The sequence below is a fragment of the Ursus arctos genome, unplaced genomic scaffold (assembly GCF_023065955.2).
Source record: "Ursus arctos isolate Adak ecotype North America unplaced genomic scaffold, UrsArc2.0 scaffold_14, whole genome shotgun sequence".
In the NCBI taxonomy this organism is placed as follows: domain Eukaryota; kingdom Metazoa; phylum Chordata; class Mammalia; order Carnivora; family Ursidae; genus Ursus; species Ursus arctos.
The window spans coordinates 28,959,939-28,973,278 of record NW_026622808.1 but is presented as its reverse complement, the minus strand read 5'-3'; the positions used below and the strand labels follow the sequence as shown (position 1 = coordinate 28,973,278).

General features: G+C 50.1%; 1 protein-coding gene across 9 annotated transcripts in view; it reads right to left on the bottom strand.

Annotated features, from left to right (window-relative positions):
• The window catches only part of GATAD2A (GATA zinc finger domain containing 2A), a 99,881-nt gene that overhangs the window by 35,693 nt on the left and 50,848 nt on the right, over positions 1-13,340 (bottom strand). For 8 of the 9 annotated variants that reach the window (XM_026500609.4, XM_044384786.3, XM_057311663.1 and 5 more), the window contains one exon: positions 1,696-1,964. In XM_026500609.4, coding sequence (XP_026356394.1) covers positions 1,696-1,964 — 269 coding nt within the window. The remainder of the gene's footprint in view (positions 1-1,695; positions 1,965-13,340) is intronic. The other variant, XM_044384785.3, reaches the window with a different exon arrangement.

Genomic DNA, 13,340 nt, shown 5'->3' with positions numbered 1-13,340 from the left:
CATACTGTTCCATGAGTGCCCTAGGGTGTCTCTAGTCCTGTAGGATCACCCTTGCCCTGTGTGCCTGGGTTAATCTCTGATCCCTGCTCCCTTACATCCTTTGTGTCATAAGGATATCATCCCCATCAACAGAAAACATCACATTGTCCAAGTAATCTTGGGTTGGAAGCCAATAGGCATAATGGGGAAAGCCTGGAAGCAAGAGGCCCAGAGGCCAAATGTAGCCCCAGGCTGTATCAACAGAAAGATCTGGTAATCTCTCCTTCACAATCCACTGGGCTGCCCTGCAGAGGAGCAAGGTGATTACAGGAGAAAATGCATACTAGGAGCCCAGGAACACAAGAACCCAGCAGATCTTCACAAACATGGGCTCTTCCTCCGCCTCAGCTACCTGAGACAGCACCCGAAACACTCCTGAGGACCAAGTCAGAGGGAAGGAAAGGAGGCCCAGAATTACAATTTTATTACTGAAACTTTCAAAGAGGCCTCTGGTTTTAGAACAGGGACAGCAAAAAGCACAGCCAGACAGCAAAAGACCTTTTGGGGTAGTAGAAACAGAAAGTACCCACCTCAACTCTGAATGCTTCCCTAATAGAAGGGGTTGGATTTTCCCATTTATCTCAAAGAGGTTAAGAATTATAAAAGCTGAGAAATGTCAGGCCAGATGACCTCTGAAATCCTTAGGATTCTGAAAATCTGGGCTCCAAAATGAATTTAACATGAAGACTGCGGGGTAGAGTTATCCCTGTGTGGGTTAAACACTCATGGGAAGGGAAGGTGCTCCCAACTTCCTTGGCTCTGCACCTGCTACCCTCACCCTCACCCCCAACCTCAGGCAAACAGATATGGAAAGGAATCTGTAGGGGAGGATTAAGGGTTACTGAGGGAGGGCCAGGAGGTCATGCCCATACCCATACACGATCGTGGAATATCTGGCTCATAAGACATCTAGGTGTGAACATTCTGGAAAGAATGGTTCTCTCACCAGAGCTCCAAGGGAAGCAGTGACAGCAGATGCTAGGCCCAGATTTCTCTTTACAAGAAAAGAATGTTTCTAAGTGAAGAAATGGTGGTGGTGGGGGGGGTAATGATAGGAACAACATTGAATCTTAATTCTTTCAAGTTTTTTCCTTAAGAACCTCACAAAGCTGAGGATCGGGAAAAGTTACTCTTGAAGTAATCAGTACTGACTAAGGAGAAACCAAAACACCACACCACAGAAGACCTGACAATGTGCTGCCTATAAGGAGTGGTGGCACATGTGAGAGGTATCCCTGAGCTGGACTCCAGACTCTATCCCCAACCCAGTGACCCAGAAAAAGTGCAGAACCCCTGCACTCCTGAACCCCAGATCTATAAAGCAAAGAGAGATATTCAAATTAAAAACTCCCAAGTTTTCCTACAAACCAAAAGCACCAGTTGAACAGACAACAGGTATGAGTTTAGTGAAGACTTCCTGCCTTACAGGGAGCCAACAATGAGAATACTACCCCTCCTCTTGTGAGAACCATACCCTCTGCCACTGACATCCAGGCCCCAGTGGGGAGGTGTGTCCAGGACAGCACAGTGACGCCAGGACTGGAACCCACAGCCATCTCCACCATAACTCATCTAGAGCTGCTTCCTGCAGGCCTGAAGGGAAGCCTCATCCCCATCTCCTCACCACCTCTTCACACCCAGGTCCCTCCTGCTCACCTGTATGAGGTACGCATGTCCACGGGCCCGTCACCCGCCTGCCCTTCGCATCTGCCCGTGGTCGTCACCTCTGCCCCCCTCAGCAACCCTTGGGCTGGGCCTGCTCCTGGCTCAGGCGTCACTCTCATGTCTCCGTCAGTGTTTAACTCTGAAGACAACAATCCTCTCTCCATTTTTATTTTCTTGCTTTCCACATCATCCTCCGCTGGGTCCCGCTCAAGCGCTCGTTTTTGACTCCGTGTTCGGCATGCTTCTTCAGTCATTCTGAACTTTGGGAGAAGGAGAAAACACGACATTTAAACTTGGCACAACCAAGTTGCTACCTTCTTAGAAACTATTCAGAGTGTCAGCTTGGAGAGTTTTCCTTGCCACATGCTGTTAGCAGAAGTAGGCACAACAAATGCAGGACCCACAAAGTGTGCCCAGAACATTTCTTTGCTGCCCGGGGAAGGCTGGGAAGAATCAGTGGGGCATCTGGGGAGCTCAGACCTGTGGGGACCTAGACAGGAACAATGGAAAGTGGCTGCTTATCAGAAGGAAGGGGAATTCTCTGTGCTCCAGACTCAAAAGCAAATAGAGGAAAACTGTCCTAGATTTGAACTCCCTGCCTATGGGATTCTGAGTACCTGCCCTGGATTGGAGGTGTCTGGAATCCGGCAAAGGGAGACCACGCTGTCCCAGGAGCAGGGTCACTGCCCAGGTCCAGCCTCCACTGCACTGACTCAGGTTGACCCTTCGTCTCCCCTTTAGTGAGGACAGCCTCCTCCCTCCCTGCTCACCTCTGGGGGGTGAGAGGTGGGGATCCCGTTTAACCCTTTGACTGCCAGCGAGGTAAACTTTGAGTGGGGTGAGAGCTGGCCCGTCACTGTGCCAGCACCCTGTACCTGCAGCACACACATATCTTGATTTAAAGAAAGAAAAGAAGAAAAAAAACAGCTGAGTCAGTTTTTGATCCCATGACATCACTGGGCTCCACATGACCCTTCCCAGGATTCAGTCTGAGAGACAAAGCACTTTCCAGAAAACCAGTCTGAACCGGTTCCAGACAACAAGCTGAAGTGTTGTTAACCCTCACGGAGACAGGACGGAGGACAGCGCAGTGATGTCTGTCTGCAGGGAAGCTGCTGGCATTCCACAACAGAGTCTGGAATGGGACTGTTCGCTCGCTCTTAAAGGAGCCACTTCGAGCCCAGCCTTGATGTCCCAACAAGGCAGGACACAGGAAATAAGACTGCAGAGTCTGGGTCTAAAAAGCCAAGCCAGAGTTCATGAGGGGACAAAGAAGAATTTAGCTGCCAGGGTCTAGTAGAATTCCCAAAGTACCAGTTCTACACAGGATAGTAGGCATCCACGTCTACCAACATGGGGCCCATGGAGGAACACACCATGGGCCCCTCAGAGAATCTCAATTCATACCTGTGGTATGCCTACACTGAAGGCACCTGTGTCTGGGCACCTGGCACCTCAGTTTCTTCACCAGTGATTACCCTCAGAGGCCTGTCCTGGACAGGGCCAGTCATTGCCAGTCCTGGAGCCCACCATCTGGGAGGCTGGGGACACCATGGGGCAATGAAGGGGCCACATCATCATATATGGGATACACTCCTGAGATGACTCATTCACAATCTTCTTTAGGAGCCAATTCCACAAGTGAGCAATAGCGCAGGGCCTTGCCCCAAAGACCCCTTTGGTGGACTTAGAGTGAAAAGAAGAAAAAGGACAGCTGTTTCATGCTCCTGGCTCAGAAGGCAGAGTGGCCCATATACACATGTCAGGCCAGTGTGGCCTGGCCAGGGCAGTCAGATATCTGCTCCTATAGGCAGTCCAAATGGGTCAAAATGAGCAAGTCTCCTAGTGGTCATGTCACTCCCAGGGTCCTCCCTACCCATGCTGAAGGAAGGTGGGGCTGGAGAATTCTGAAGCTCAAGGGCACAGGATATCAACAAGGCCTCCATCTGCCCCCAACCCCTCCTAGCATCCTAGCCCATGCCTGCCACCCACCCTGTACCAACTTCTCAGTCCCAGTCACCCCTCAAATATCCCCCCATCCCTTCTTCCCACTCTCTGTGTGGATATGGCCTCCTAATCGGCTCAGAAAAAGCAAGGGATGCCCCCATGTCCCTCTTAGCCCAAAGCTCTATGGCTTCTGTCCTTTGATATGCCTTCACAACAAACCCTGTCAGCCTGCCCATTGAATCTATCAGTCCTGTCTCTGTGAGACTGCAGATAAGTCACTGCCGTGAGTGTCAGTCACCCTCCCCTCCCTCACTGTGGGAGGCATGGGTCATCTTTCCTTGGGGACTGACTAAAACAGGAGCTCCTTGAACATTCGGGAATTAGACAAGAGGAACAATTTCAGTAGCTGTCTTGGACAGCAGGTAGCTGTGCTCCCAGGACCAGAAAGGAGGCTGTCAGGATCAAAGAGGAGAGGAGACAAAACCAGAAAAGAGGGAAATAGGGCCCCCACTAGAGTCAGAAGAAATTCTGTCCCTATGGGAGAAGCTCCCAGTCAGGCCTGGTACCCACTGGAGGAGAAGAGGGACTGAGGTGGATCCGGAGGATGCCCTCCCCAATTCTGTACTCGAACTCCCCCATGCTCCCCCACTCTGCCTCTGCTCCAGCCTGGCACCCCCACCCTGCCAGCCATCGCAGTCTCTGGCCTTGTAAGCTCCAGGCTCCAATCCATGAAACTCATCCAAACCCAGACCCTACATGAAGTCTTTCCTCTCAATTGCCCACACAGATAAGGGGAAGGGGGAAACCAACAACCAGGTTGCTGTGTGCCAGGGCACCAAACTGGCAAGGAAGTGCATAGGTGACCTCACTTCATTGTCACTGGTGTAAAACAAGCAATGGCAAAGAGACAGAGCAGAGCCTCACACCCACAGGGCTGCTCCTTCTAGCCCCAGTGACCACCCTGGGTCATAAGGCCCCCCCACAGCACCCAAGTTTGGGTAGCTGATCAGGGTCCCCAGCAGAGGGCCTGGAACATAGTCTGTTTATGCTCTGTGTGCAGTGTCAGGGTAGCTCACTCCGAAGCTGAGAGGCTGGAACTCTGCCAACCCTAGGTCCAGAACTAATAGTGCACACATGCCCTGCCCCTCTGGCTCCATGTCCCTCCAGCTCTGGTGGGGGATTCTTGGGGAGGGGGGGTGAGGGCGGCTGCATGCCTCCTCCACCACAGAAAGGCACAGCAGAGCTGGAGGGGACACGGGGGACCACGGCAGACGGTGCATCCAGCTCTGCACCCCACCCCCTGCCCTGCCTTGGGTGGAGCCTACTCCACAGCAAGGTGGTTGCCTTAGAGCCCACATGGGGCATTTGCTCCTGGGGAGGGCAGGTACTGGTAAAGAGCAGCTCCTCCCTCCTCTCAGCATGAAGGACCAGTGTGCCCTGCACTTTATTTTTTAAACGATTTTATTTGAGAGAGAGATAGCAAGCAGGGGAGAAGGGGTAGAGGGAGAAGCAGACTCCCCGCTGAGCAGAGAGCCCAATGCTGGGCTGCGGGATCATGACCTGAGCCGAAGGCAGATGCTTAACTGACTGAACCACCCAGGCGCCCCCATGCCCCTGTACTTTATGGCTAGCGGCCACCACCCTGCAGGCACGAACCCAGGATAGGACACAAAGCTATAGGAAAAAAACAGCCTTGAGGAATGAAGCATGACCTACGATCTCTGCAAAAAAGCAGTCAGGAGGTACATTAGAATACTTTCTGAACAGCAGATGAAGAGGCTGGATTACTGCGATAACAAAGTAGGATCTGCTTCAAAATCCCTGGCCAGTAAGGGCAGAATGAAGGGAAAGACAACAGAGGTCCATTCGGGAACTGCCAGCCCACAAAGAGCAGCTCCCTCTTACTGAAGGGGGATCCTGTGCTGTCTGCTACATGCAGGCAGGGGCAGAATCTGACAGCAGCATGCCCACTGTAAAGATGAGGCTCCCAGGGCTGCAAGGCTGCCTAAGGCACATGATGCTACCCAGGAAGCAGGGCTAGAACCCAGGTGGCCTCAGCCCCTACCTCTCACTCTCTGCAAACAAAATGAAGCTGAGCAGAGCCTGCTCTAATACATCCTCAGACAGGGCTGGGCAGGCAGAGAGGTGGCAGCATGAAGCCCAGACCTTCCTCGCCCCAAGAAGGGAGGTTGCAGCCACACTAGAGGCTACACAGGCACAGCACAGAGCAACCCCAGAACAAAGGGGCCACCAAATCCTAGGTGGAATGATGACATGGGGCTTTGGGTCTGTGCAAATTGTAATCACCTCTACTAAAAGGTAAAGATTTTATTTTTTATTTGAGAGAGAGAGAGAGAGAGCGTGCGCGCACATGCAAGTTGGGGGGGGGGGAGAATCCCTAGCAGAATCCACACTAAGCAAGGAGCCTGACATGAGGCTTGAACCCACAACCCCAAGATCACGACCTGAACCAAAATCAAGAGTCAGCCGCCCAGTAGCTGGGCTACACCCACCTGAGCCACCCAGGTGCCTCTACTTTAAGTAAAATGCCACTGTCTAACTGATCTGTGAACCTCAGGAGAAACCTGTTCTAAAACTACTCCAAAGGGGTGAATGATGAAGGAACCAGAATTTTTAAACAAGACTCAGGAGACAAACAGAAAGCACCTGGCACAAGTTGAGCACACAACACCAGTAAACGTCTCTTGATGATTAAAAAAAAAGTAAATAAACACAAGTCATGACGCCATAACCCTAAGGCATTATCATTAATACTATCTGTACTTGGAAATGTTATTTATACTACATTGTTACTAACACACCAGCAGGAATACTACCAGTAACACTCCTGTTTCAGGCATGAGAAAAGTGCTAAGCGATACGTGCTTGGGAGAAGTGACCAGCCGATTCTCTGAAAAGTGGACCTGGGGTGCTCTTTTCAGAGCTCAGAAAAGAGTGAGCATGAGGAGGTGGGGGAAGAGGGTACTAAGTGTGGACTGCCCTCAGAGGGAGCATGCAGGGATAGGGGGAGATCCAATTTGTTCTAAAGGATCACCTGGCTGATCTGGGGACAGACTGGAGCAGGGGTGGTGGGGGAGCAGTCTTGGGAGGCTTCTGTATCTTGTGGCTCAGGATGGAAAGGTGACTGAGCAGAGAGGAGACATGACCAGACACTAAGTGTACTTTAGAGGATACGGACAACACAACATGCCAACAGCTGGATGGGAGGCAAGAAAGGATTGCTTTGTTTTGTTTATTTTTGCCTGAGCAACTGGAAAGATGGAATTGATTTCCTGAAATGGGGAAAGAGTAGATCTGTGAGAAGGCTGGGAGTGGGGTAGTTTGGACATGCTGAGCATGAGTCTACCAGACCCACGCAGGGAGGCTGAGGAGTGTCTGCTGACAGGTAGAGGCCTGCACATGGGGCAGCCACTGTCCTCAGTAGCACAGGGCACCCTTTCCTGTCAGGAAGAAAGAAGGGCCTGTGATGCATCCAATGCCAAGTTGGGTGACAATGAGATCCAGACACTGGCCTCATCTGGCACTAGCCAATCTCCACACTCAACACATAGGCCCTGCTGGGTGGGCAGCTCCATCAGGCCTTAGCTGGGCACCCAATGCCAGAGTGTCCCCGAGCAGATGCACAGTGCAGGTGGATGTTTGTGCCCTGGTGGTCCTGAGGCTGGGGCTGTGCGACTGTGCTGCCCCCCTGCACGGCCTCCTCCTTGTCTCCTGCCCAAACCCAGGAATCCCATTCATCCTCCCAACAGCCTGAGGAAGCTCAGGAAGATGCGTCCCAGACCTGTACACCCTCTACCCACCCTCTGGAGGCTCCCCACATTCTTGGGAGTCAAACCCAGGCACCCGAGGAGGGGCCGGGGAAGAGAACAGCTAAGCTGTACTCTGGTGCCAGCAGCCTCTGGCTGACAGGCACATGTATTCCCTTCCAGAACAGAGATCTCACTCTGTTCGAGTCCTGAGCCACTCCCTGATGCATCTCTCTGAGCAACAGTAGCAGAGATGCAGTGGCTGTGCTCTGGAAGGAACTCATACTAAAGATGCCAGTTCTCAAGTTTTAAACATCAAACCCTATTAAGGCCGAGTACAAGGGATGCGATTTAACTTGGGGAAAAGAAGGATGATTCCAACAGCCAGCTTCTACTATCAGACACAACAGAGAACAGAAGCCAGAGCTCAGGGAACTGGCTGAGGGAGCTTGTTACTCTTCGAGCCTCAGTTTCCCTATGCATACCTCACAAACATACTATGTGAAGAGACACACAGTGATGTTAGAAATAACTTGAATCTTGGGGCGCCTGGGTGGCACAGCGGTTAAGCGTCTGCCTTTGGCTCAGGGCGTGATCCCGGCGTTCTGGGATCGAGCCCCACATCAGGCTCCTCTGCTAGAAGCCTGCTTCTTCCTCTCCCACTCCCCCTGCTTGTGTTCCCTCTCTCGCTGGCTGTCTCTCTCTTTGTCGAATAAATAAATAAAATCTTAAAAAAAAAAAAAAAAAGAAATAACTTGAATCAGAAAATCAAATTGCAGAATAGTATAATACCATTCACATGGCTTAAAAAGGCTTTAATCTTCAGGAAAAAATACTGACAAAGCTTACTAAAATCAAAAGTGAAAGAAATTGGGCTAAAAGCCACAGCACCCATTTCTGAAGAAAAAATTAAGAAACTTTCACTTTCTGTATTAAACATTTCTGTATGAAGTTATTTCTCCTAATGATGACTTCATATCAGTCTTATATTCAAAGAACACAAAGATAAAACGGAGAGCTAGATAAAGTTTAACATTCTAACATGCAGAAGCTGAAAACTGAAAGGACAAGTGTAGTGGGAGTAAGACAAGGGAAGAGGGCCCTTTGGAGGGAAGTGCTCTAGGCCAGAGGGAGGGTGTTTTGTAATATAGGGAATTCACAAGGCTGGCTCCTCCAACAGGCAGAACCAAAAATGTAAGACAAACATGCAACCTTCAGTGGACTGAGAGAGGATGCTGCTGCGACCTTCCCATCCATTATTAGCAAGCATCTATGCAGCTTAAGAGTCCACCCTCTGCATCACTAGAGAGAGACACTCAAGCTCTAAGCAGTAAACCCAAACCCCTCAGCTCATTCCCATAGCCCACCTTCTACTTGGGCTACCAGCTGTGAATTGGCTGCCAGGCCACAGCATCAGTGTGGGCTCACTCTGAGGGAGCCCGAGTCTCACACAGTTACTCATGAGGGCTGCCCTAGGCAAAAATCCCTATACTACTCAGCAGCTTCATCTCTTTTGCCAGCTTGTCGCTAAACTCTTCCATGGCAGAAACTTTGTTTTCCCATTCACCTTCATATTCAGTGTGGAGAAAAACAATACAGGTTCAGTACATGCTACTGAGTTAAACCTACATTTCTGTAAATTAGCCTCATGAAATGTATGATTCCTGGGGTTTGTTCTATAGGTCAAAATGAAGGAAACAAGTACTTTCATTAAATACTCTGTGTCAGGGGCGCTTGAGTGGTTCAGTAGGTTAAGCGGCTGCTTTTGGCTCAGGTTGTGATCTCTGGGTCCTGGGATCAAGCCCCACGTCAGGCGCCCTGCTCCGCACCAGTCTGCTTCTGTTCTCTCTCCCTCTGCCCCCCGCCTTGCTCATGCTCTCTCTCTCAAATAAATAAAATCTTAAAAAAACAAAAACAAAAAACCCTCGGCTTTCAGAAAGTCCGAACGCAGAATGTACAGAGATAGAGTCTCAAAGACTGAGGCTGAGAGAGAAACAGGAATCTGGGGAGATGGTCTAGGCAGGAGAGGGCCACGCCACTGAGCAGGGAGGGGCTCAGGCAGAGGAAGGGAGCCACATGAGTCCTGTGCTGCAGGTTTCCTCAAAAGGAGGACTAAGTCTTACTCACTGACTGAAGCTGGGTTCTTAGCCCTTAGGGATCTGAAAACCCAAGATACTCCAAAAATACAGGTGTTTTCTCTCTTGTACGCCATCAAGAAGGCACTAGGTCCAGCTACCTGGCTAGGAGCTCCCTGGGCCTTCAAAGACCTAGAGACTAAGAGGATGCTAGGGAGACCCTCCCTGCAGTAGTCCTGTGACCAGGGTGGGGGTACACCCACACATGCTGGGGGTGATAGCTGCCACCACCACTCACTCAGCAACCTCTGCTTGTTGAAGATGAGCATGTCACCCAAGGTGGGGAAATCCAAGTCTAGGTAGGCGAAGAGTCTGGGCCTGAAACCCAGGTCCACCATTCCTCTTTCTACCTGGCACTCTCACCACAAGCTGACCACTGTGAACATTCCACTACATGGTCAAAGACCTTTTGTTAAATCATGTTTAAATGGTTTGTTTTCACATGGAGTGACAAGCACATGGTGGGGCTAAAATGATACATGCACTAGTAAGGAGGAAGATAAAACAGTCATCCTCAAATGAGAGGGAACTGTGCCTGAGGGAATTAAGATTTGCCCTGCCCAGGACCACGCCAGGGAGAATCCTGCAGCCAGAAGCTATGGGACCCCGTAGTCAGATGTCACCATCACCCACCAGGTAACAGGCTACATGACAGCTGGGCCTCAGTGTCAATGTTCCTGTATGTCCCTAGCCCTGGAAGAGAAGAGTGCCCGCCACACAGCAAACAGACGACAGACATCTGATGAATGAACAAATACAAGTTTTATGGAGAGGAGCTCCCAGTAGGGGAAAGGGGGCTGGTCCAGACACTTCAACCCCGTCTCAACACTGAGATCCTCGGATCGTGACCCAAGTTTATTGCTCCCCTATTGTTAACAGAAATGTGGGGTCTTCTTACTTTTATGGGCAAAACACCGAACACTGAGCATTCACCTCACATGGATCACCTCAGATGATCCTCATAATCACCTATGAGGTAAGTGCCATCATCTGCCCCCACCTTACAGGTGGGGAAACTGAGGTAGGTGGTAATCACACAGCAAATGCGTGAGATGTGCTGGGAACTAAAGCCCATGCTCCAGGCAGTCCCAACTGAAAGACCCCATTAACCACCCAGTCACTTGTGAGGTTTCCAAAGAATACTGGAATTCCTCACAAGGTCCAGATGAGATATTAAATGATTACAACTTTAAGTTGTTGAGTGAGATCAACCTTTTGCTGTTTGCTTTCTAAGTACAGTAAGTTCTGCTGGAGCACAACGTATACGCATTTCTAAAAACCATGGCATACTGCAAAATTGTGCAATAAAAACACAGGGCTACGGGAACAATGGGGTTAGGTACACAACACCCCAAAACTTCATCATGACATAAAAAAAGACAGGAACCCGATTTTTAAATGGTGGCATGTTAAACAGCCAACAAATACACAAATGCTACCTGAAGCCTGACCCCTTACCTGACGGAGACCTGGCATTTGCTGTGGCTGTTTTTTGAGATACTATAATAACATGCTGGAATGAAGCTGTCTGACCCCAGGTGAAAATGGTATGGCCTAGAGGGGGCCTGGTGCATATATGAGGCGTGTGCATTTCCATTTTGTGTACTGTCAGGTGCTCTTTTAGCTGGGAGCAATTTTCTGGATTCACCTAGTGCAGGAGTTGGCAAACTTTTTCTTAAAGGGACATAGTAAATATTTTCAGCTCTGTGGGTCATTCTGTCTCTGTTCTGATTACTTGGCTCTGCAGCCGTTAATGGTATAGCCTCAAATGGGCATAGCTGTGTCCCAACCAAACTTTATTTACCAAAACAGACCACCAGCCTGTGAGCCATAGCCTCCCAACCTCTAACCTGAACCTGCCATTTCTCCTGGACAAAATCGTACATAACCACACACAACGTATGTGTCATGCTCCAACTGTGCCCTAATACATCAATAATGCTGGAACAAACCTGCTTTTCCAAAACAAGCATTATCAGAGAATTGACTACAGAGGAAAACAGGTTTCAAAAAAGGACTTGAACATGTAAATTCAATCTGAGCCCAGGACTCAAGGTTACCCCTTTTGACGAGTCAGAAGAAATTTAGTTTCAAAAAGTGCTGAGTGCAGAGAGCTCACCAAAGGGTCAGCCTGTCTCACTACGCAGGTCAATTTTATACCATCCTAAAAGCCCTACACACTCTCAAGATAAATAGGTCCATCGTATAAGGAAATTACGTGCTATAAACTCAATTACTGCAGTGGCTGAAACTTTAACCCAGTTACAGAATCAAACAGCTTCTCAGCACTCATGCCTGAGCACCAGGCCAAAGCTCTAAGGAAAAGCACAGGAATGTGAAGGACATTGATGGACACAGGGGTAGGAGGGGATGGGCTGGGGTGAGCCCTTCTTGAAATAGGGATGTTTGAGCTGGGACACAAAGTGACTCGAGCATACTGGGGCTGATTTGCTGGAGGACCAGGGGTCCCTAGGGATGTCCTGCAGTAGGAAGGGAGCTGCAAGGCCCAACTTTTCTCCAGATAACCAGGACTTCCCTTCACCCTTGAGGGCTAGGAAGAAAGGGGTCATCTATGCCAGGGAAACTTCGAGAAGGGGGGTGGGGAGCACCCCTCCTGGGGACCAGGAGAATGCAGGTCCATACCACAGTGCTCTCAACTACCCCACTCTAGGGCAGGTCCTGGGCAGACAGGCAGCACTGTCATAGTCTTGCACCCTGTGTCCTGCCCCACAAAATGGATAGAGATCTACCTGCAATCATGATTTTCACTTGGTACATTCTGCCTGCAGCTGCAGCTCCATAGCCTACCCCAGCCTGGGGACAGCAAGAGAATCCCAGGAACCTTCCTGGGGACCTCTCAGGGGCTCAGACTCCACCCAGTCACCACCTTGGTCCTTCAATTCTGCTGACTTTTATGTGAACACTGGGCCTGACTGGTGGGCATATCACTTCACCCCCAACCTGGTAGTGTCCTATCAATCCCAAACTAGGGCTGCCTGGACCTGGGGTCTCAATGCAGGTTTTCTGAGCCTTCTGCTTTGTGTTAAAAGCAGTGAACACAGCTCACCAGGTGGATAACCACTTCATAAAAATGAGACACATGACCAAAAAATTCTTCTGTTGAAGGGGCTTAGTCACACTTTCAAAGGCTTCTCACAAGTTGGACAATCTCACTATCAACCTCCAATGGCCATGGTGCCTGGGCCCTGCGTTCTGGAGAGGCTAGGGCAGTGAGAAGAGAGGGAAAGGGACAAGAACACATAATGCCCCAGACCTGGGATCATTTGACCCCACTCAATGGACACCTTATTGGTAGGACATGGGAAAACTGGGGCACTGACAGATACCTCCCAACTCCCCAAGCTGCAGCACACCAAGCAACTTTGCACTACAAATATACATGAATGTGCACCCACACTCACGCATAGTCACAGACACAGGCACCCCCCCCACATGCACTCACACATGTGCACACAGAGTTTTTATCCCCTTCTCCTACTTCCAAATCTTGCTCCGTTATCTCAGAAAAGGTCTTTCTCTGTCCAATTCTGAGCAAAAGATCAGGATTTCTTAGGGGTGATCAGTGTCCATTCAACTTCTGATCCACCAGAGAGTGAGGTCTCCAAGGGACCAGTGACCCAGTGGTGCCTGCTATGCGCAGGGTAGGAGGAAGAGTAGCTCAGGGTCCCCACCTTCGTGGGAGCATAGACCTAATAAGGGCTGTGAAATGCATGTGCTAATCACCATTTTATTACAAGTCAACACCAGAAAAGGAGTTCACCCTGCT